The sequence below is a fragment of the Takifugu flavidus genome, chromosome 7 (genome assembly GCF_003711565.1).
Source record: "Takifugu flavidus isolate HTHZ2018 chromosome 7, ASM371156v2, whole genome shotgun sequence".
Classification (NCBI taxonomy): Eukaryota; Metazoa; Chordata; class Actinopteri; order Tetraodontiformes; family Tetraodontidae; genus Takifugu; species Takifugu flavidus.
Genome location: NC_079526.1, coordinates 4,671,645 through 4,696,647, shown reverse-complemented (window position 1 = coordinate 4,696,647; position 25,003 = coordinate 4,671,645). Strand labels below are relative to the sequence as shown.

At 48.7% G+C, this 25,003-nt stretch overlaps 1 protein-coding gene across 2 annotated transcripts; it reads left to right on the top strand.

Moving 5' to 3' along the window:
- The first annotated feature begins 1,027 nt into the window (after positions 1-1,027).
- plpp3 (phospholipid phosphatase 3) lies at positions 1,028-23,623 on the top strand. 2 transcript variants are annotated; one of them, XM_057039132.1, is made up of 7 exons: positions 1,028-1,523; positions 11,216-11,370; positions 13,990-14,082; positions 14,224-14,411; positions 14,495-14,552; positions 17,607-17,783; positions 21,621-23,623. In XM_057039132.1, exons 1-7 carry the CDS (start codon positions 1,382-1,384, stop codon positions 21,747-21,749), a joined length of 942 nt encoding a protein of 313 aa, XP_056895112.1. In that variant the 5' UTR covers positions 1,028-1,381; the 3' UTR covers positions 21,750-23,623. The 2 variants fall into 2 exon arrangements, with proteins under 2 accessions (XP_056895112.1, XP_056895111.1); XM_057039131.1 differs by lacking the exon at positions 11,216-11,370 and adding an exon at positions 11,738-11,895 and having other exon boundaries at positions 1,036-1,523.
- Positions 23,624-25,003: the final 1,380 nt, after the last annotated feature.

Here is a 25,003-nt window from a genome sequence, read left to right as displayed (position 1 = left end):
AAACACAGAGATGTGTGTTATGACAAGATGGGAAAAACATGTTATGCTTCTGCAGAAAGGGAGCCTGTGCACTCTCAGGGTCCCCGACTGGGTTTTTAGTCCCATAAAGAATTATCAATGGTGGCATTTCGTGAGCAACTTCTATAATGTTTGCATGTCCTTGATCTGTGATAGATGGAGCACAACGGGTTACAGAGGCACTTTTGTGTTTTTCTGCTCGCGATTTCTTGGCCTATAATCATGTTTGAAAACTCCAAACACGTCGTGCATGCAGCTGAGGGACACATGAAAACCCAACATTGAGTGCAATCAATGCTGTAACTGTCATATGTTCATCGTGTCACATCTAAAGATATTTATAATGTCTTTGATTGAAGTCGGACGATAATTCACAGTTGCTGCCATGGTTGGTTTGTAATAATCAGCTCCGCTTTGTTGTTTTCTGAGTTCATTTCAGAGTTCATTTAACGTACCAGGCATGAAAGATGTCAGGTGAAGTGAGCTTCCGCCATTTGTCCACTTGGCGGCAGTATAAGATCAATAGACCAATGCCTTTGTTGCAACTTCTTTATTCATCTGTGGAAACAGCAAATGGTTTTAATGCGGTCGCCACATGTTAGAAAAAGAGGGAATCGAATTCAGCTTTATTCTGGCAGATCGTAAACCTTGGCTACGTCAGTACGTTTTAATCCCCAGTAGTGTTTAAAGGGTTGTTTCTTGTTTTTGTTTTTTTTTACTTTAAGATTATTTCGCAAAAATGCAGATACTCCAACACAATGCCCTTATTTCCTCCAGATTAAAAGTTGATTACCCCCTCCGCTCTTACGAACTGTTTGCGCGTGTGAACGCGGGATTTATGAATGAAATGGAACGGCGGGTCCAGCGCGCGTGTCATACCGTGCGTAACCAGTAGGGGGCCGTGGCTCTGTGGCGCTCTCTGGCAGCGCTCCTCCAGGCTGAGAAAGTTTTCCATGCTGCGATGGAAGCGATTACCCACCGCCTGTAGAGAGAAGAGGGCTGAGCTGGGGAAGGGGGGGACCCGGAGAGAACAGGGGGGAGGAGAAGAAGGATTGATATAACAAGAGCGGCGGTGGATGCGCACAACAAATCTCACAGGCTTCAAGTGTTTGAACCAGCTGCGATAAGAGGGAGCGGGCTTTCCATTCATTTCCAGCACAGCAAACTTTTCCTTCTTGAGTCCGGAGCGCGGGTCCGTTCAACACTCAGGGCTTAGACGAAACTGCTTCAATTACACGCATTTTAATTCTTTTGTAAAACAGAGTTTTGGTTGACTTCACGACTTGTCCGCGCCGGGACGCGTATTTCTGGCGCATGAGACACGATTGGCGTGGGATTTTGAAGAGAACCCGGGACTTTTCAAATGCAAAAATACATGTATGAGAAAGCAATGGCACAAGAGACAAGGAACGGAGGGACCTCGACGTTCAACAACAACAACAATGGTGTTGACAACAGAAAGAAGAAGGTGCTCATAGTGTTCGATATCTTCTGTCTTCTTCTTGGTAAGTTTCTTAGTGGCTGTTGGAATGAAACCGTTTTGTGTTTGTTACGACGTGATATGACGCTTAACTGTCCCTCAACTTTAATCTCATTAGAAAATACCCGCGTTTTCTGGCGGTTGGTAATAAAGGTCTTACTCTGTAGAAAGAGTCGCGTCTTATCTGCGACCACAAGACAACTTAATCTGCTCCATCACCCTATCAGCGAGCTCCGACACAACAACACACACACACACACATATACCGGCCGGAATAACGCACACTCACTTTTCATACTGATTGAAAGACGCACTTTTTTGACATTCTGGAACACGTGTTCTGGAACACGACTTTATCCCACCAGTAGAGTACTGGTGGGATAAAGTCCTCGAACCATCACTGGGGTGGGAGCCGATTCCCTGCCAACTGGCCTGGGGCACGAATGTTTTGAAGTGTTCTAACCTGCCCTTTTAACTGCCCTTTAAATGGTCAGCCTCGGCCCCCTTGTGCCCCTAAAACTCTGTTCATCTGGGCCAAATTGTAATAAAGTATAAATTATAGCTGGTGAAATTGTAAGGGTGGGCTAGATTTGCCGTGCCTAATTGTATTAGCCAGTCCTAACTTGTTATTATTCCTCTAGCATCCCATCCAGGCTCACATTGTGCGTGCGTGTGTGCATGTATTTTGGCTGGGCTGTTCTTTGGCTGTTGTCACTGTAGCCCAGGCCTTTCAGTTTCAGGCTCCGCTGGCCCCCCTTTCTCCCCACTCTGTTGTCAGCCCCTCCGTTTCAGCCTTCTCTCTTTCAGAAAAGGATTATGGGAGTTGTGCTTTAACTTTTACGCGTTCTCTCCCCGAGGCCTGCTACTCCCCGGCCAGCTGATCGCTCCGGATCACTTTCTTTCTTTCGAGCCTTCTTTCCAGCTCTCCCCCCGCCCTCCGTGCAGGGGACAGCATGGAATAATTAATAATTGCTTAAACATGTGTTGCGGCGAGGGGATGCCTCTCCAATCCAACGGAGAGCGACGTGGAGGTGGAACGCGTGGCTGAGCGGGCGTTAGAGGAGCAGGTGGGAGCCGCGGCAGCGTGATCTCTGTGCAGAAAGGGCAGAGCTTTATTAGCCCTGATGTTCCAGCAGGAGCAGATTAACTCCACATGCACTCAACAGCGCCACAGACCCAAAGTTTTCCAGTGGGTTTGCGCTGGTTTCACTTATTAAGAACCTCACGCGCTGTTTCATCTGCGCCCTCATAAATGAAGATGCGCTCGCAGCACATGTGGAGCGAATTTCCTGCGCCGACCGCCGTCCTCTCATGGGCGAAGGCGCCGCAGCGGCACACACAACACATGCGTGTGAGGACAGAAACGGGCGCACACATCCTCTTTTGTCATGCTAAATGAAATCTGGCTGCCTACGCATGATTGGTTGGCCCACTTCAGGAGTTTGGGTGGTGGTGGTGAAGGGGGGGGGGGGGGGGGGGGTGAAGAACAAGAGAAGTATGCAGAGGGGTTGGGGGGGTGTCCTGGGGGGCCTTGAATAAGGAATTGGGAATGCGGGTGTGTGGCTCAGAGAAATGGCTCATTAGAAATGAGTTTCTCATCTGGGAGGGGGTAAATACACACGTTTTACAGTCAGGCAAACACATAAACACAAGAGTGTGTGTCAGTCAGGCTACGCACAACCTCGGCAGTGACACCGTTTCCCGCTCCACCGTCTGACACCCTTGGGCGCGGCTAATTGCCCCGCTTGCATAAAGGCCATCTGAGGCCATCGACAAGCACACACACACACACACACACACGCAGATGTGGACAAAACTAAACAAAGGTTTCCCTCCTTACGTTGCTATTTAAAGTTAACGACGCACAGCAGGATCGGAACAGACGCTCACGCACACAGGCCCTCCGAAGCGCTTCGCTGAGTTATGGCGTGCGATTTTGGCGGCGGAGCGGCAGCATCATCTGCTGATTTCAGTTTGGCTCGGGTTCTACGCTTGCTGTGCAGCCGGCCTGATTTACTGATGCTATAAGGAGCACACACCAAGACACAAACACACACCATACGCTCACTATAAATACAACAACCACACCACAGACTGCAGAAGTTCATTCTTCTGCTTGGCTCAGTCTCATATGCATTTAGATCGCTGCAGCTCCCTGTCTGATAGCACACCATCATGCAGCTGAAAGTGGATGTTTATTGTGAAAACACATTGTTCTCCAGCTTCCAGGAAGCTATAGCTCTAAAAGTAGCTGCTCCTAAACCCAGATTAGCTTTTTCACAATGCAAAGGAGCGCGTGCATTGTGTGTTGCGTAAGAGCCTCTGGCTTTAAAAGCATCTCTAGACTGGCCGAATTGTAGATGGTCCTCCAGACCCTTGTGCTACTCTTTTCTTTTCTGATCCACGATCCAGTCAGAGATCCAGTGATGGGGCGGTCAGTGGAACCTCTTGGTTTCCAGGGAAACAGCTCCAGGAGCTTTAACTCATCTGCGTGCTGCCTTTCCTTCATTAAAGTTTTAATCTCGGCCTCTTCTGGCCTCATCCACTTCGATCTGCAGCCGCTCCACAAATATTTTCCAGAAATGTCTCAGGTTCTTCATCTGGCTGCAGCGTTGGGGCAAAAGCCTCTTGATGTGACATCTGGTCAATTTTGGGAGTGAGTGAAAGAGGGGGCATGATGTGTGTGTGTGTGTGTGCGTAGTGGTGCTCAGGAAAGGGTGGGAAACGGAAAGGTAGTGTCGGTCAGAAGTAGGTGTGGTTGTGAAATGAAATCCTGTCCTGCCATGTGCCCCTTCCTACCCCCACTGTTCCTTTTCCTCGCTGCCACATTTAAGATAAAGATGCATGAGTCAGGAACAAGGTTTTTTTATACTTATACATTCTCACAAACCTCTCGATTTAAGGATTCGGAGAGATTTTGTCATTTTTTTGCAGTTCATCAGCAGGCAGGAGACCTTACTCTAGGGCTGAATGTTACAAGTAGCTGAGTGTGATGGTGGGTGTTCTGATGCTTCAGATTGTAGGTATTTATTATTCCGCTCGTTGCTCCAGGGGGAAGAACAACGACTCGGGTCACTGTCCGGGTGGTTGATTTGCGTGTCAACGGCCCCCAGATCAACCGTTCTAATGTTGTTTCCATTTCCTGCGTGTTTCAGCTGATGGTCATCGTCCGGCTTTTCGTCACTTTGTCAGATGGAGGTCAAAGTTTAGGCAGAAATGGACGACTGTACGCAGTGCACACACACGCACACACACCCGGGAGGTCCATCCAGACGTGTAACGTACACACAAAGACAGTTTGAAGAGTGAGGACTGACAATAGCTGTGTGTGGTATTTCTGATGGTGCGCCTGGTCGCCCTCTGTGGCTCCTGGTGGTCCTGGTGTGCGTTCATGTTGTGGCTGCAGCACAAGTTTTTATACGAATAATCTGCAGATTAGCCAGTGCAGATTAACCAGCAGCCTTTAAATGTTCATCAATGCATAGAAACGAAGGTCCGGGGCTGTCGCTAACGTAGCCTTTTGGGTCTTTTGCTGTGGCTCAAGGCTGGTTGAGTTAAATGACAAGGCCGCGGGGTTTCTGTCTGCACAGGGCTGCCATTAGAGGTGTGTGGGTGTAAGTGTGCACACGTGTGTCCCGAGAGGTTTATGAGGGCGAGGGAGAGCTGTCATTAGACGGACTATCTGCCCAGAGGCCAGGGGAGTCTGTATATATGCCATCATGTCTGTGTTTGTCTGGGTAGCATGTGCGTAGCATCTGTGGCTGGACGCATAAGTACTTGTTTTTTTGTGTGTCCCGTGTGGTCCCTGCGGCCAAACCAGAGGCGTGTTGATTGATATGCTGCGACACAAAACCAGCCGTCGCTCGTGTCCCAGTGCATCCGTCCTAGCAAACAACTCAGTTGCACAATAAAACAATAAACCGCGACAATAGATGGACGGCAGCTCGTAGGCTACAGTTCAACAACAATAGCGTAGTAAAGCTTCAGCTCTGCTGTCTCTCTCCACTTTCTTATCTGTAATTACACCCTCAAACTGCTTATTTAGATAAATCAGAATGGCTACGTGGGGCCCTGCCATAAACTTTTGTGAGCAGTCGCGCTTGTGTATTTAAGCTTGTGGCTGCTGTGAATGATTATTCTGTGAAATCCGGTGTTTGAGCACTGAGCTCATCCTCATAAATATACAACTGTCCTTTAAAGTGAGGGGGGGCGTGAATGAGGGCGCGCAGGCAGCCGATCTGCACCTCGGCGCTGCGTTGTGGCTGTGAGATTATTACCCCCCTGCCCCCCCCCCCCTCTGTCTGTCACTTTCCCTCGCCGCACAATCCTCTGTATTTTTTGGAGGGTGTGCACCAGAGATAGGGGTGTGTTGGGGGAGGGGGGGGGGGGTTACTGGGAACAATGCTCCTTTTGATGCATCTCATCCCCCTTTGTCTCCGTAATGAGGGCCAGTTGGCTAGTGGCAGACAGAAGGAGGGTGCAATCATGGAGGGAGGAGTGAATGGGCTGAAGATGAGAGAGAGACCGTCCTCTTCTTCACTCAGGGCCACTTTATTATCAGTGAGTGCTTTATGGTCGTGGCAGCGTCTGCCTGTGTTGTTGCAGTGTTTATGGGCTGTTCGGAAGCAGATCAGCATCTTTATCTGAGCTCCATCCCTTCATACATACAGAGGAGCTTTGGGAAAGCCCATAAACGAACATGAGGAACCTTCACACCGGGGCTCCCGTCCGCCTCCTATTGTCGCCTCTGTGTGCGTTTGCGGAGGTGAGCGGCATATTCAAGGAGCAGCTGAGGGGAGCGAGCGTAGGAATGTGGAGGGAGTAAACGGGCAAACGGGGCATTATTCAGACAAAGGCGTCGGGTTTCAAAGCCTTCTTCTTCTGCTGCCAGGCTTTGGTCCCACGGGGCAATCGCGCCATTATGGCAACAGCAGCAAAGCGCCTATCCAGCCAGCCCAGATCCCGATCTGGCCCCTGGGCGCTGCTCAGGTTTCCCTTCGCTGGAGCAGCTGTGCACTCATCCTCTCACGGGCGGGGGAGCGACCGAGCATCAGAGACGTCTTGATTGGATGAAAACTCAGTTTCAAACACATTAGAAATCTCCAGCCGACGCGACTCAAACTCCAACGACGCGGCCACGCCGGCCGACGGCAGCGTTCGGAGGCTGGCAGCGCAGGTGCCTGCCGGTTCAAGTCCCCTAGAGAGTGTCCCGACAGATGCCTGTGTGTAAAAGGCATTGATTCCTGTGAATAAAATCTCTCTGAGTAAGCACATGTTTCAGCGGCCCCCCCGGTCACGGCAGCATTCAGACCCAGCGGGGAAAAAGGACGGGGATTGACTCTGCTGAGCTCAGCCACTCCTGTGTGTGTCTACATGCACTTTTGTGTATTTGGGGGGGGGCTTTGTGTATCTGGCCTACATGCCTAAAGTCAAGCAGCTGCATCGGTGCGTGCGGTTGATGTTTGTTTATGGATGTGTAGCTCCCAAGCAGCGACTACGCTAGTGGATTTTTTTTTATCTGCATTTTTTGTTCCTTTTTTTTTGCAGCGGAGTGTGTTTATTTTGACCGAGAGAACATTTTTCTAAAGCCCAATGTGGTCGACATTGTGGGGATGCTTGAGAAAGATTTGAGTGAAGTTGCCAGTGTGACCACAGTAATCTGGTTTTGACACCCACATAGCCACAGACACACACACACACACACACACACACACACACACACACACACACACACACACACACACACACATTTCTACAAATGCAGTGGACACTGCCAGCGACATGTGCGAGTGGCATTCCTTTATGCTAAACTATAATCCTGCTGCATGTCACATCCCTCACCTTTGACCCACGGCCTTGGAGACTCTTCCAGGCCTTGTCATGAACCTCAGCTAACCTGTTCACCACATGCACTCTGGTCCCAAATGACTGGAGGGCCACACATTCTCCAGGGGCCTTCAGATAAAGATAAATGTTTTAAATATATATGAAGACAAATGGAAGTGGACTTTGGCCTGTTTGTGGAAACGTGCATGTCACCAAATTGATGGGCTGAAGGTCTGCACACACACACAACCCAGCAGTCACACACGTATCACATGACCCCTGTATAATATCCATACATGGCTCTTTTAAGCAATGTAGGGCATTTTCAAGTATTCTGGAGCAAAGTGGGTTATGTTGCAGGGCGTGTACATGCGCCCTGAGCTCAAATATGTCAGCACTTTCCTCGGGAGACTGGGATGGACCCAGAATGGACCGTGAATGTAATGGATCTTGCTGATCCGAAGGGTTTCTCTCTGACATAATCCACACAAACCTGTTCAGATTCTCTGCTCTACAGGGGGAGATGAACAGAGAAAAGAAAGGTTGGTCATACGTGGTTAAAGTGAAAATAGAAAGCACAATGAACAAAACTGGGCCGCTCTGTTATGAAGCAGATGCTGAACATGCAGAGGTCTCTTAAAAGACACAAATAAAGGTTTCAGCAGACGCTCTTCGCCGTAATAAACCGCATCTGTCCGAGTGTTGTCGTATTTTTTCCCACAGAAAGCAACGACAAAAACAGAGGAGACAGTCTGATGGATTAACTGCTCGGTCGATGGAGTCCAGCCCCCCCGTCCCCGCCCTCTCTAACCTTCCCTTTAGTCCTGGGTGCCGTTCCTTGTCAGGACAGTTCACACGAGGCCTTTGAGAGACAGGAGGAGGAAATCCTCCATTAGGGGAGACCACAATACCTTTTCCTTTGCCCTGCTCCACCTCCCATTCACCTCTCTGGCACTGAGACGTTTTGTGCTTGAGACTGTCAATTCACACACGCACACACACACACACACACACACACACACACATGCACAGCCCATCCTGCTCACCAAAGTCAAGCACATTTAAATGTCAGTGGGTGAAGAATGATGAGAGCAGAGTCTCTGCAGGCCTGTTGCTGTTGTTCTGAGGAAAAATGACACTTTGACAGTGATTTAAGCGTCTGCGTGTCTTAGGAGCAGCTATTGTGTCCTGTTCTGGCAGGTCCAGTGGGTCTTAGTGTAAAAGTAGATAAGAGAACCGATCCTGATCCTGCAGGATGGAGCGTTGACCCCTCTGGACCCTGAAACATACCAACCCGGATGCTTAAAGTGCGTCAAACTGCATGTCAAGCTGAGAGGATGTACGCATCTGGAAAAAAAGGGAAACGTCTCTCTGCTGCATGCAAAAGAAACGGATAAATTGGATTTAATCTCATTAGTTGTGCTAATGTAAGCACTTAACTCGCTCTACCAAATTTAACTCCAAAGCTAATCAAACGAGTGCTGGCTGGATAATCCCAACACAAAAACATTCGCATGCACACGCACACACACACAGACGCCAGCACACACACACACACACGCCCAATGGCGTGCTCCTACAAACATGTGTTACGCAAACACTACCGAACCTACTGCTGGAACATTAAAAGGCATTAATGCTGGAGGGAGATAGAACATCTCAGTGACACACACGTGACCCCCAGCGTTCAAACACTGCCTCTGAGGTCGCATTTCTGTCACAGACTGAAAGAGAGAAACGCATGGCAGCATCTGATAAGGCAAATCAAACTGTTCCCCTAACCACCCACTCAGGATGTTTTTTTTCCCCCTCCAGTGAGGAATTTGTAGGCCCCAAATTATTCTCAGGCACAGTCCGGCGGCTGTAGGGCCGCGAAACAGCGTGTGACGACGCGACCTCAGGAACAAGCCTCTTTGATGGTCGCCTCGGTAACTGGCTGCTCCGTTAGCAGCAGTGCGGGAGAGCAAATCAACGTCAAATGCATGCGACAACAACACAAACATGAAGAGGGCAGCGTTCAAAAGCGGCTCCTTTAACGTGATGGGATTCACTTTATTTAAGATTTAAGAATCTCTGGCCGCTCCATAAAAGTCGTGGGCAGTTAGAGATCCCATTTCTTCTATTTGGAGATGGGGGGTCAGTGCTTGGGGGGAGACTTTAAGCCGAAAGGCTCCTGGACTGACAAGTATGGAATGAAGAGAATGCCCACATGCCAGGGTGTCACTCAGGGTGTCAGAGCAGTGGGGCGTCACATAACCTGGAATCATGCGGACAGCAGAGCTTTATCTAATCCTCAATAAACGTCCTCGCTCTCTCACTTTCACTCCTTTCCTGCCTCTTGGAAGAGCTGGACGACTTTCCCATGCTGCTCCCCGATCCCAGTTTAGCCTTTTAAGCACTGGTTTGCGTGTGTGTTTTTGTGTGGACATGTTTCCCATGTCTGTTAAGCCCGTGACCCGTTCTCTTTTCACATCCCCTCATTAACATCTGAATCCCCCTCCTTCCACAGCGAGAGAGGAGGACGGGCTAAATGGAATACCACAGGCACGATTGGCATGAGAGACAGTGTCACCCTGTTTCTAAACAAGTTGTTCTCCTCAGCTTTCTGTGTAAACACTTGCCTGTAGAAAAAGACAGAAAACACACCACATGTGCACCAGAAGCTATTTCCTGGTCATACAGGACCTTTCGCTGGACCCCTGCGTGACCGGGTTCAAACCCTTTGCCCTGCCTGTTCTGTGGATGTTGTGGTTCTCACACACCACCAAAGTCTGGCTCATGTCCTGCCAGTGCACCCTGTTTTTGCAGGTGTCTCCCCCATCCCATCTGCCACCCGGCCCGATCACCAAAGAGACCGTCAAACCCAAACCCAACCAAAACATGTCAAGAAACATCATCGGGTTGTTTTCCAGCTTTAATGTCTGTAGACTGACCCTGCTAATGGCTGTTAATACTGTCGATTCCTTCAAGAATGTTTCGTAATTAATGATTTTATGCCTTTTTAGGTAGAACAAGAAATGCTGACAAGCATGAAAAAGTGGCACAGCAGCATTTTTTCCCTTTTCAGCAACTTTAAAGTGAACATGGACTCTGTTACACCTGAGACAACCTTCTGATTTTAGTGGGAGCAGATGTCAGAGTGGCGGCGGGAGCTTTGAGCATGTCCACAAAAATGCAGAAGCGTGCGTTGAGGTCTTTAAAGCGCTGGCCAACGAGCGCCGCGCGCCCTGCGTCAGCCGCGACCCGCCTCTCCAGTTGCTGTTCGAGGAGCATTCGCGAGTAGATCCGACCCAAAAATCCCTGTGAAGAGAGCTAACCACACAAACCACAGGCTGGAATATTCTCTGTAAAGTCTGGCGCTGCATGTATAGGTTGGCGCGTCAGCTCGCGGGTCTCCGGGACGCCTCCGCGTCTTGAACCTCCTCTATTTATGAGCAGTGCAGTCACACGTTTGCATGCCAGAACACTCTGTCACGTGAGAGCTCTTTCAGAATGAGCTGACCTTTGTTTTGATTTTTTTTAGTATTCAGACTTTCTTTCTTTTGAACTCCTTTCAGAGGACTCCAGCCAGACTTTGCAACCGATCCATCACACTAAAACCCTCTGTCCTCACTATCTTAGTGCATCTCTCCATATTTGCTCAGGCAGGAAGGCTCTTAATTAAGCACCATTTACAATAGCCTGGTGTCACACCGTCAACGGAAGCAGCAGGAGACGGTTTGCAGCGTTAATAAGCCCTTTTGCCATCACAGCTGATGCTAATGTGCTATCTCTTTCCTCAGGTTTCAGGTAAGTAGCATTATGCTAACGTGCGATTGTCTGCATTTGGTGTGTGGATCAGGTGCGAGCGGTGGTGTCGGTTCATACATGCCTCCATATTTGTGTGTGTAGCTATGCTGCCCAGCCTGGTTCTGCAGCACACCTCTGTCCGTCCGTACCAGAGGGGTCTCTACTGTGGGGACTCCAGCCTGAGCTACCCCTACAAGAAGAGCACCGTCCCCTCCTCTGTGCTCACTGCTGTTGGGTTGACACTGCCTTTAGTGTCTGTAAGTCCTGCCCACAAGCAAGGAGCGCACGTGTCAGGGAACACTGAGGGCAGAAACAGGGCGGGTTGGTGGATGTTGGTGGCAGCTTTGAAGGAGCAGGTCAATTCTCTCGTAAAGACAAATATGATCTGTCGCGTCTCAGCTTGGACAGACGTCCCTCCTGCTTTAAGAGCTGACCATAAGCCACATCCGCTAACCTAAGCTGCTTCTGCGATTAATGCATGATCTCCTAGTGCCAGAGCGCTCCTTGTCCGGTTCTGTTTTTTTATATATATATATCTGTGTCACTGACTGGGTGCTTTCTTGCTTCTCTCCCACTCCTCTTGCTGTCTTCCCCCTCTTCTCTCCCTTCTTGTGTCTCTTGTAGCTAGCCTGCCTTTCCTGATCATTGAGACTAGCACCGTAAAGCCGTACCAGCGCGGGTTTTACTGTTCGGACGAGTCCATCCGCTACCCCCGAAAAGAGGGAGACACCATTAGCGATGCCATGCTTTGTGGTGTCGGCATACTTATTGCCATCTTCTCTGTAAGTCCACTTTCACACCCTCCTTTGTTTTCAAGCTCTTTTCCAGTTTAAGTTAATTCCTTCCTGTCCCTAACTGAAAATATTTGATTTGATTTGATTGTTACTGTCCAGACCTTCCTAAAACACTCCAAACCTCTGCTAAATGTGCTCACCATCTCCAACCATTTTTTATTCTACAATGTTCTTCCTCACCTTCATCCTTAGTCACCCCAGCCTCTTTTATTGCCTCTCTGTGAGTTAGCGGTAGCGAGAGGGCCCCCCCAAAGGAACAGAAGGAAGTGGGTGTTTATGTGTGTCTGCTGACGCATGCAAGTCAAAGACCAAAGAGATTTTACAAGTTCTTTTCCAGTCTCATACCTCCTACTCCTGTATCCTGACTCCAGCGTGACTTTAGCTACATTTGTCCCTGACGGCAACATGAAGATGTGCACCCCATGATTTGGCTCAAGAACCCTTGTTTTAGGAATAAAAGGGGTTTCCACAGTTAGTGGAAACTTGTCAGAATCACACATGACTGGCAATGTGAACCACGTAGTGAGGCTGGATCCCCTCAGCCCACAGACTCCGTGGCACGGCCCTCGGAGACGTTGCTTCTCCTCCGTCTCCTCACCGGGACTCTGGTGGACTCACTGTCCCGTCTCAGTGGAACCAGGAGATGGGAGCTCACTTTAGCTGGTTCCCTCACATCTTCTCGTGTGGGCAAAGCTGGCCTGTCTCACACAGCTGTGTTTCATTAGTGGCGTCTACCGCCATGCCGACACCATTCCTTAACACACACACTCACACACTCAGTCATGCAATCAGTGGGCACATACACACACACTGTATGTGTATGCATACATGCACTGGTTGCAGATTCCAGTTGGGCCTCCTGTTTACCTTCTTTACAAAGGAAATCCCAACTGTCCCAGTTGTCAGGCTCAGTTATCTGCGCCTGACAACTGGGACTGAGAAAGAGAATTAGCATTATTAGCATGGGGAGGTCCCCCAATGAACCCATCATCACACTCCGGTCCGAAAGCTTCTGCTGCTGGACCACCAGGCACCAAGAAGAAGAGACGGAATGGGAGGAGAGGTTCTAGTAGAAATACAGACAGAGTAAATACACTTCTGTTGCCCATATCGGTCAGCTGTGCCTCTGTTAATAAGCCAAGATCAGTTCCTTGACACCTTCCTCCACATATACAGAGATATAAACGGACCACCGCCACATTTATTTCTTCTAGCCGTGAGTCTGTCAGCTGATCACTCAATAAGCAGGATATGAGTGTTTAACAGACAGGACAGCCAGCATACATTTAAATACACACCTGCCATACGCTCGTGCTTCTAGAGTGGCTGTCTTGGAAGCACCAGACCTGCAAATGTGCTCACAGTTCAAGCTCTAATGCTGCTCACATCCACAGCATTGTCTGCTGGCTCACAGACAGGTAAATATTATCACAGGAGATTAGGTGAGAATGAGCCAAAGACTGGAGCTTTTGTGTGGAAAGAGGAAGGAAGGAGCGATGCGGTTAGCAGCAGAGAGCCGCCGCTGTCAGTCAGACACCCCAGGTGGTTCAGATATGATTGACATCTCTGTGCCCGGGAGGGGGTTGGCTCGCTCTAAGCCCGTCCGTTTGGACGAGGTCTTTCCATCTGCCCCACATAAAAACGTGTGGCTGGAACGTCAGGATTCAGACTAAACCTGCGCGGCTTAAGTCATGTAACAGATGATTGCCCTCATGTAAATCCCTCCCAGTCAGGTCAGTTTGAGCGAGGTATTGACCCAGTCTAGAACATTTATTTTAGGTTTCCATCCCCTCTCCCTGCCTTTCCTGTCTCATTAGCACACACAACCTCCCCCCGCTCATTTATAATCTCACCTCATCTCATCACTGCCCGAGGGAAAGGCAGGCCTCGCTTGTGTTTGTCTGACCCTCTGTCCTCTGTCTGACCCTCACTCACCTTTTCCACTGAAGCTTTAATATCACTTTTGCATTGAGTTAGCCTTGCATGGCACGCAGTGGAACGTTAGCCTTTTGCTGTGCATTTTAGCCTCTTAAATCACATCTGTCCTGTTTATGTCGCCTCGCTAACCAGCCTTTCTTTCAGATTCTGGTTGGGGAATGCATCAGGATCCACCAGCTACATGAAGGAACCAAGTCTTTTGTTGGGAACCCTTATGTTGCAGCCCTCTACAAACAGGTCAGATCACATGATGCGTTGGTACACTCGAGAATGGTCTCGTGATCTACATCATTTAGCCCCCTTCAGTAGCCTTGACAGCCTTCAGACGTGCTGTTATTACTATTTTGCCTCATCTTGTCTGTGTTTGTTGTCTCGTAGATGGGCGTGTTTCTCTTTGGATGTGCCATCAGCCAGTCTTTCACAGACATAGCCAAGGTGTCTGTGGGTCGTATGAGGCCTCACTTCATAGACGTGTGCAAGCCAGATTTCTCCACCATCGACTGTTCACAGGGATACATCACTAACTACACCTGCACTGGTGCAGACAGCGAAGTACAGGAGGCCAGGTTTGTGCAAGCGCCCGTGACCAACACACGATGACTGGAGTTGTATCAAATCTGATCAATTTTAACGGTCTTTGTCTTGACAGGAAATCCTTCTTTTCGGGACACGCCTCTTTTTCCCTGTTCACCATGCTCTACCTGGCTGTAAGTAACAATTAAGCTCTTTAACACATCACAGTGTCATCGCAATTACGTCAAGCACACACATGCCGAAGCCACACAAACAATGGTTTGAAGATTGCAGGGGTATTCACGGGCTGAAGGATCGGCCGTTCTTTTGAGTCTCACTCGCACAAAGACAGAACAGGCCTTTGTTGTCACCCACGTCTCCTCCCGCTGCTGCTCGGCTCTTTATTCACTTCATAAAGGCTGTGATTCTTTTTTAATCCTCAGAGAGAGAGATGGATGCACTCCACCTGTTATCTTCTCAGCAGCTGTGTGTGTGTGTATGTGTGTGCGTGCGTTCCCAATGCTCGCGTGTGCACTTCCTGTTCTCTCTGTTTTCCTTAATTATCCTCCCTCTTTCCACCTGTTGTGGGTACGGGTGGGGCTTTACTCCCCTGGAGGCTTGGAGATATTTAGTGCTTCAAACAGTCTAATTACACACACACACACACACACACACACACACACTTCCCAGTCATCTTCGCCTCACAAGCAGGAAAGACGGCTGTTCAGGTTTGGATCTGCTGCTCTCATGTTCGGTGGTCTTGGTTCTCACAGCGGGATGAAGTTCTGCTGATTTCTTGTGTAATGTTCCGGGTCTTTCCCAGCCTCTGGTTGAACCTACCGCTGAACTCTGTTCAAAGTGAAGGAGGGAGATGAGGGTGGATAAAAAGGCAGAGAGGGAATGGATACAGTACATCAAACCACAGAGTGACACACCAGTCCACGGCCAGCGTTCAAGCTGTGGTGAGCTCCGGACCGGAGCCAGAGCAGCTTGAAACAGTGAAACAGAAAAAGTCGTGGGGAACGAACCGACAAGAGCAATAAAAAGTGTTGTGGAATTCTTTTTTTTATCTCCCCCCAAAACCCATCTGAAAACACTTTCAGTCGTGCCTGAGGAGTGATTCTCTCATCCACCAGTAAGAACCAATCGGCCATTGACTCCAAAGAAAAATTACGCAAGGAACCGGTTCTGGAAATCCGTGGGAATCTGGAGTCGTGAACCCAGAGAACCAAAAGTGACGCCGACCATTCTTGAACAGGCTTATTAAACCCAGATGGTGACCGAGGGGGTAAAGCTCCAGCTACAGGCAGGGAGGACAGCACGGGCGGAGCTCCCACCAGTCGTCCAGCACATTTTACATCACACCATGACAGAACTTTGCGAAGCCTTTCAACAGCAGTTCAGTTCCAACAATTCAGGCTGGAGCAGAACCTTTGATTACATAACATGTTTTCCATGTCGGGCTCTAATGTCAGAAGCAAAAAAACGCGAGCGTGGACGGGAATATTTCGCGGCCAAATGTTAGAACCTGCTGCGTTATGCTCAGAACATCGTCTCCCCCTCCGGTACCAGCGTGTGAACATGTCACCGCCGGCGCGTGGCTGCCGCTTCGCGGCGGCGCCCACAGTTAACCAAAAAACTGCAAATAATTTCTGCATTCTGGACAGTTTGGTTTCCTGCGCAGCGCCTTCGAGCGCTGCAGCTGTGGCCGATGTGGTTTGAGCTGAGACTTTAGCAGTCGCGCAGCTAACTGGCACCGGGCGCGTGGCACGCTTGACTGCCGCACCGCAGCCAAACAGGAACAAGTGGGTCCTTCCTGCTAGGCCGGGTCCCGGGCCTGCTGTCTTGTATCGCGCTTGTGATGATGAACCACATCATCTGTCTCTGAGCCTGGTGGGAAACTGGTTGAGGGGAACTGAAGGGGGGGGCTGCTCAAAACAAAGAAAATGGGTTTTATGTTCTCATTCTTTCTCACTTTGTTGTGTTTTCTTTAATGTGACACTGGCTCAGTCACAGCGAGGAGGACAGTGAAACTGGATTCCTTCGGAAACCACCAGACTCGGCGTCGCTCTCGTCTCCCTCTCTCATGTGAATCGGCTTGCAGCCCCTCTGTTGTTGCGCTGTTATTGTTGTTTTCCTTCGATTATTTCGGGCTCAGTACATTTCCCCAAGGACAAATCAGCCTGTTAGCGTGGATTAACATGCCTGGGTGGGTTATTTGGGTTTCCTCACCACCCTCCACTGAGATAGAGAAAAGTAGCTCGGCAGGTCATGTGACTCTTTGTTTTGGCTTAGGCTTTCTTAGCAATTAGGAGTTTGCATTCCATGCGACCGTGCTTTCGTGGCTGCAAAAGGGTCAAATGTATGTATGTATACTCATTGCCCCCTACCTGGGAAACGCTGAGCAGGAAACATAAAGTCTAAACATACCCAAAAGGGAGGAGAAAACAAAACTGAAAGGGATGGGAGGGATCGCTTCCTAGACATCCGAAAGGAAGCCAACAATGGCGAGGGTCATAGTGGAAGTGCAAGGAAGCTCTACGTTCACGTCTGCAGGGGCTCATAGACACTGCTGGCAGCCTTTGTATTGTTAGGGATGATGGCTGTTTAGAAGATACAAGTAATGGAGGTCTGGCCCTCCCAGGCCCGGGCTCGGGGTCTTTGAGAGGGGAAGTTAAGGGTTTGAGTGGTGCGGAAACAGTTGGAGGAACTTGTGCTGATCTCACCATTGTCCCTGTACACTTGCATGCACTCAGAGGTGTCTCGCATGTACTGTCGTTTTTTTTCTGGCCTTGGACACAATGGTTCGTGTTTTGACTCTCCCAGAAACCAGTTTGGGCTGCAAGCTCATCCGCCTTCCCTCCTATTAGCTCAGATAGAGGGTAAAGAGTTCACCCAGGTCGGGCGCTGGAGCCATCGTGGCAGGAGATGCATGCAGATGTGTGTCAGGCTCCGGTGGCTCGCTCCAGCTGCACTGTTTTTACAGCTGCAGCGTTGAACGGCGGACCAGCCGCGTCAATGCCGGCGGTTGTGGAAGATGAGTTTCTTTACAGCCATTTGGATTCAGTCTAGACATCCCAGACAGACCTTTGTCCACATTCCAATGTCTTTGACCTTGTCCTTCTGTTGTTTTTGATGCTGTTACACACGGGGGTTGATATCAAGCTTGTGTTGTGAAGGTTTGACATTTCCTGGCCTACAGGTGCAGAATTCTGTCGCCATTAATGTCGTTGTCTCTTCTTCTCCAGTTCTACCTGCAGTCCAGGTTCACGTGGCGTGGCGCCCGTCTCCTCCGCCCACTGCTGCAGTTCACGCTGCTGATGATGGCTTTCTACACCGGCCTGTCACGCGTCTCCGATCACAAGCACCACCCGACTGACGTGTTGGCGGGTTTTGTGCAGGGAGCTCTTGTGGCCTACTGCATAGTGAGTACACGCAACATGGATACTTTTATTAGTGCAATTGGTGCGTAAACTCAAAAGACTTATTCAGCTAAGTTAAAATGAGTTTCCCACTTCCCTCTCCTTTAATGATGCCACTTAACCGAGGAGGATGTGATTCTCTTTAATAAAGAACAGATTGTTTAGAGACAGAGGCAGGAATGTGTGTGTGTGTGTGTGTGTGTGTGGTGTGTGTGTGTGTGTGTGTGTGTGTGTTTTGTGAGACACATTGTAACAGCAGTTGCAGCAGATGATTTTCATATCATCTGACATTACACCAAACGCAGCTTGAGCTCGGAAAATCGAATTATGGCAGTGGAAATAGTGGGAGTTTAAAAAGGGAGCGCGGGTGTTTGATTTAGAGATGGGGGGGGCAAACCCTAACCCTTTGAATCTGAAACAAGGCTGTTAATTATCTGGGGTTGTTTTGGTGAGGGAGGCTTCGGTTGGATCAGCACAGCAGGTCCCAGACCTCACCTTTCTACACGATCCAAGTCATGAACGTGGAAATGATTCGATTAATAAAGGTCTGCACGGCCTCTGCAGCGGCGCCATGGCAGCCCTTGGCGCATCCGCACTCGCTCACAAAAACACGGTCAGAAATCACCTGGGTGTAGCTCCCGGATGGCATTGGCTTGGCCAGGGGGGAAAATTAGGTTTTCCAAAGTACGCACGGTTTATATGTTTAACCTCTGGATAGACAGATCGGGCAGGAAGGGTGAAAGGAAGGAAATGACAGAAGAGTGTACCCCTGTCTGCATCTTGGCTTCAGCCAAGGGTTGGCTTGAAATTTAGCTCTTCCGCAGTGCTCACAGAAGGATATTCACCCTACACTTTACTCACTTGCCTTGCCAGCGCGTCACACATGCGCACACAGACACACACATACACACACTCAGAGTCAAACCCCTGCTGATCACCATGGCAAGATTGGTTTTACAACCCCTGACGCCCTTTTTGAATTGCCCAGCCCTGGCAGGAGCACACATCTGCGAGCACTTTAGCTGGGCCGTTTCACCCTCTCAACAAGCAGCCAAGCAGAAACAACTTGTCAAGAGATCAGTGGAGGTTGTACAGATGAGGTATAAAACATGTGTGCCTCAGTATGCCCACAGAAAGTATTGAAAAGAAGCTCTACTCTAAGACCACTGAAGTATAAGAGATTTGTCTAAACCAAAGGAAAGAAGAGGTCACGCTCTGGTCACGCTAGCAGATTAGCATGTCCAGCTACAGCGAACGGCTGTACACAGCCGCTCCCAATATCAGGCGACGGGGCTGGATAATGCTGATAACCTCACAGTTCTTTAGGCTTTTTCCGGTCCATTTTTACACCGCTCACGTGTAGGATGTATGATGTGATGGTCTTAGAGCTGGTCTCAGAGATAAAGTAGACATTTGTGGTTTGTTTTTTGTCATTCGGAGTAGACGATGCTAATCCAGGTTTCCTCACAGCGGAGGCACCAGTTTAATCCCAGTACACTCCCATTCAGTACCAGTTAAGAATGAACACATTCACCTGTGATGACAGGAGAGGCGCCGGCGTCTCGGTTAGTGCCTTAAACCTCATTCTGTCCTCATATTTAAAGATGGATCAAGTCTAAGTCAGTTACATGGCCTTTCATCACACATTGCTTATGATGACATCAGAGCTTTCATCCAGATCCATTGAATCCAACAGCCACAACAGGAAGTGGATGATCTGTTCAACCCCACACCTCCTACCAGACGTGCTGACCGACTTTTAAACACGTGTCATAATAAAGGTCAAGAGGATCGACTCCAACAGGAAGCAGCTGCCAGAGCCAGGGAGCCGGGGCCAGCGCCCTTTGTTTTTACAGGGTCATTGTCACAGTGGAGAGGAGATAAAAAGGAGGGTTCACTGTTCCCACACATTTATGTGTGAAATAGACAGTCAGACAGGGTGGCGTGCCAGTTAGAGCTGATGACCTACATTGCTGTATATTGTGGTTTGGCTGAGATGGTTTCATGTGCATGCAGGCTCCTTTCTTTTATATTGCACGCCAACAGGAACTGGGGTGACATTTGGTGCTGCAAGTTGACGTCTCACTTCCTTTGTGATTCAGCTTTATATATTGGGATTAGCAGTTGGCAAAATACTTCAAATGTTTTAAAACTAAAACCAAGATTTTATTTTGAATTAGAGCTCCGGCACAACCCTTTAGTGCAGCACCAGCATCACAAACACTTGGCTGAAACTCCCTTACCTGCCTTTATATAATGTATGGGGTGGGTGATCAGGTGGCAGTCATGCGACCAAACAGGAAGTGACTTGTCAAAAATGATGACCTGATTACAAAATTAAAAATTACAGTTCCAAAACTTCTTCATGTGTTACATTGAATTAAACCTGAACTAACCATATCTCTTGATTTTAGTGGTATTAAGAGATAAAATAAAAGCAGGTTTATGTAATCAAGCATTAAAACTGATTTTTTTTATTTTAAATATGGACACGATATGAAAGAGCCTTTCGGCTCTAGTGGTTCTGGGTTCTAGTGGACCTTATTAGCATAACTGCTGACTCTGCATCAGTCAACACCAAAACCCTGGAGGCTTTGCAAGTCTGTTTGTGTGTATTGTGTGCAGGAAGTTGGTAGAAGGTGATAAGCCCTCCACCATGGGCAAGTTCAAGAGCGATACGTTATAGACTGACAAAAGTGAGCGCAGGAAAATTCCCATGAAGGCTCTGTTGATTTTCAGACACAAACCCACAGCCCTGTCCCGCCGTGGTTATTTAAAATTACACATGACAAATTAAAAGGACAAATACTGGAAAGACAAAGAAGCACTCAAAGGCTACAAAGGCTGCTGTGTGCTATGAGACATCTATCTTTTTGTGTCATCAGTCAAAGGTCATCAGTGAGCGTAATTTTATGGTCCGTAAATGTCAAGCCTCAGACAATGGCTGTGTGCTGAGCCCACCACTCAGACTCAGCCCCCGCTTAACACCGCAGACTGTCACCAAAGGACCATCTGACCGAAAGTATATGTTTTCCACTTGGGTATTTCCATTTGACAGCATTTTCCCCCCTGAGAATCGTCCATATTGTTGTGACAGAGAAGCTGATGTACAGTAAATCCCCCCCCCCAGTTACTGCTGGCAGCTGTGTTTGCCCTCGACTGGCAGCACGGAAGGAAAAGCTGCCACACTTGCCAGATGAGTGTAGCCTTTGAGTGTGTGTGTGTTGTACATGCAGCAAATTTAGGACCAGAATCCATAATTTGTGTGTGTGTGTGTGTGTGTGTGTGTGTGTGTGTGTGTGTGTGTGTGTGTGTGTGTGTGTGTGTGTGTGTGTCTGCAACCCCAGACTGCTGCTTGCTGACCTCAGACCCCCACTAATAGTAATCGGCTGCTACAATGGGCAGTAGTTTCCTCACACTTCCCGTCCTGCTCATTTTACCCTTTGACATATGATGTCATCGCGATCTCAGGAAGAGATTTGTATTTTTCTTTCTTTGGGTTTACTTGTCTGAGGTCACAGTTGATGTAAATTGGGGATTTTCCCTGAGATGATGTCATAGATAGATAGAACCTGAATTTGGGGGAAACCTTTGTTTGTAGTTTGTAGTTGTAGGATTTTAACACCCCGTGGGGTCGACAGATTTCTTAATCAGGCATTTCTGAGATTATGATGTCAGAAATGGCCGATGTCAGCTCTTCATGTCATGCACCTGTGCACTAAAGGCTGTCAACCTGTCTGTTTATTAGCATGTCATCATTGTCATGAGTTGAAATCTCATCTAAACCAGGCGTGCTTGTCCTATCTGATCTTCTCACCCGGCTCTCTTCGTGTCCACTAGGTGTTCTACGTGTCGGACCTGTTCAAGCCCAGAATCAAGCCTGCCACACCCCCGCCTTCCCCGATCAAGAAGGAGCTGCTGCCTTCGTCCGACATCATCGAGAGGAACAACCACCACAACATGGTGTGAGACGGGCGACGTGACTTCTTTTGACCGTGGAGCCAATGGCAGTGCTGCTCACCTCCCATCTGACAGTAGAATGTAGCAACAAGAGACTGCAGCTGCTTCTCAAACGGCATCCTCCTCCTTTTTTTTGTGGTGCCCTGCCAAAGGGCACTTTGGACCAGGGTGTCAGATTTGAGATCTGCACGGCAGAGTCCACTCTCACTATCCAGACTTATTATCTATTACTCCATCAACTACTAATTGATATTTGAGCCCATCGTTTTGAGCACAAACACAAAAATTTGGAAGCTAAAAATACACAATTAACCGATTGACCTGACAGACAGAGCTGAGGGCGAGGAGGCGTGACCACAAGCAGGGGGAACCAATATGAAGATAAAGAAATGAGGCGTTAAAGACAGACCCCCTGCTGAGGGAGAGAGCGATGCATCCCCTCTGAACTCCCTGTAGCCTCGGAACGCTGTAGGACAACAACTTCCTCTGCTGCAGGAAGGATATTACGGCAAGAAGTAGCAGCAGAGAAATATTAACAATATAATCAAATAACTTATAGCACTGTTTTCAGCTACCATTATCACCACTTGCTGCCCGACAACGTCTGTCTGGAAGAAAACTTGATGACGCTGACATGACGCCGCATCCTGGGAGGCTTAACCATCCGAAGCCAGACCAGCGCGCCAAGCCTTGTTCCGACAGACGTTCAGAGCAGCCCAAAAACCGGGACGTTGCATTTCTCGAGGTTTAGATGTAGTCGGGGGTGGGGGGTGGGGTGGTTCTGGGGAAAGAAGGGGAGACACATTGCCCGGCCTCCCAGCGCCTGCTGTGCACGAGGGGCGTGGCTGGGCCACGCCGCTTCCTGGAGCTGGAGCCAAACGTTAGACCTTTCCGACAGGAAGGCGATGGGTGGGCGGAGTCAGAGGGCGAGGCGCGTGTGTCACCGTGGAAAGTGGATATGGATTGACAGCTTGGCTGGCACATTGTTTTGGGGATGACTGGGGCACTTTCCGCTGGCAGGGAGGCGCTCTCACCCACCCATTAACTCATCGGCAACAGATGTCAATCGCTAAGTGTGCGTTTGTGTGTGTTTGTGTGTCCATACACTCGTTTTGTTTGTAGATGTACATCTCACACGTGTTCTAAATGTGCGTGTGCATAACGTGTGATGGCTGTGACCTGTGAAATCAACCTCTAATGTGTGTTTGTGTCCTGAAACACACTGTCTTTGGTGCCAAGCGTGTGTGTTTGCGTCGCCGCGTGCCCGAGAGCGAGAGAGCAGATGAACAATATAAAAAAAAAACTGTGGATCTAATGTGTTTTTCTTCGAGCTTGTGTGTTTACACCCTGTCCACTTCACTCACTATCACATTATCACATTTACGGAAGCTTTTTTACTCACAGCCAACTCTGAATATCCCCCAACACACTCGCCATGTTGCACATCTCGCTCGCCGTATAGTCCGTCCTATCATTTCTCAAAGCTGTTTTCACACTTTTCTTTTTTTTATATATATAAATATATAAATAATGTATAGATCACTAAAATGAACCGTGTAAGATATTGTTTCTTAACATGTTTAGTTATACCCACTATGATTTACAGACCTGTGTTCTTCAATAAATGCTGCTTACAAAGCATCAGTTGGCAGATTTTTGTATCTAGACAACTAAACTATTTTAGATTTGTTAGAGTTACATTTATAAAATGCATTCAAAAACAAATTCTGTACACCCACGATCGTATTAAAATTCAATATTAGTATTTTTGTATTGTCTTGTTTTCTTTTTGTACAAAAGACATAGTTGCAATGTTGTTCTTGCTAAATGTACTTAGCCCTAATACATGTGCTTTGAAATAAAAAGCTCATCATGAACACAAACCTTTGGTTTTTGACTGTTTATGCACCAGAATTGCTCTGCGTGGAACCTATGAGGTAGCTGAATATTTAAGTTCTGAGCCACTCGCGTATTTACTCAGAAATCCGGAGCTGCAGGCGAACCACTTTATGGAGAATTTCCCTGCAAGAGGCTTCATTTGAACGAAACTTCCCCGTCCCCCTAAAACACCACTTAATATAGTCCCGATGACACACCTAAGTGGAAGTGTGTGTGATTTCAGGCTCTGGCAGATCAGAGGGGCTGACATCAGTGCATGCGTGCAAGTGTTTATTTCAAACCGGGGTCGGCTCATGATTCTAAACTGCAGTATATGGTGTCATTTTCCCCATGGAAACGTTCTTCATGTGCAACGAGAAGCTCGACTGATTCCTTCCAAGAGCAAATGGGCTAAATGCAGAAACTGCGCGGTGACACCAAGGGACTACAACAAGGACCAGATGTGAGCCCTCATAATCCATCTTGAAACAAGAAGTGAGAGGTTTAAACCTCCTATGCCAGTTAGAAATCATAAGACTGATCTTATCACCTAGTTTCCCTCCTGATTAACTGCACTCTTTTATTGATAGAGACAGTGCAGCTGGTCTGAGGTCAGTGGTAAAGCAACACCAAACTGAGAATTACGGTGTCTGCGAACAGCTGGCAGGGCTGGGGACAGCCCTGCGTGGCTCTGCTAGCTGAGGCCCCGAGAGAGACCCGTGTTGTGGTCTGGTTTGGCAGCGGACGAGCAGCAGAACAGAGCTGGCACCGGGCCGCCACCGAGGGCTGCACCTCTCTCTGCGCTGGCTGCGCTGTGTCCTCCGTCATAACACACTGCGCGGAACACTCACTCGGTCCGTTCCCTCATTTATTACCTTACGTGAGGGTCAGAACATGAGTAATAAGTTGAAATATTGGCTCCTGCTGGCATATTAAAAGGTCCTCATTGATGTTCTGACAGATGTTGGATGGGTTACGTCTTCCTCTGTGGTCAGGGAGAGCTGTCCTCCACCCTTGTTTTTAAGAAAGCCTTCCGAAGACCCGTTTGGGTCATCACGGAGATACGTGGTGGTCCCGTTGAAAACAGGGCTTGCAAAGATCCATCACACACCAGCGCCAGCATGCAAGGTGGAACACTCAGACTCAATTTTCCTGCACAACCAAACAGCAAACAGTTCCTTTGGAGCTGATTAATGTCTAAAGAATGTTACCCTCGTGCTACTCAACTGGACGGATTTGTTGGAGATTCCTACATAATTGTTGCTGAAAAGCGTTCTGCTCTGAGAAGGTTGACAGATTGGTAACACATGTGTCTGCATGCAGCAGGACGGCCCAAGAGTGAGCGCATATCACGGCGTAAACGTCTGCTGAATGCACGTCGCGCC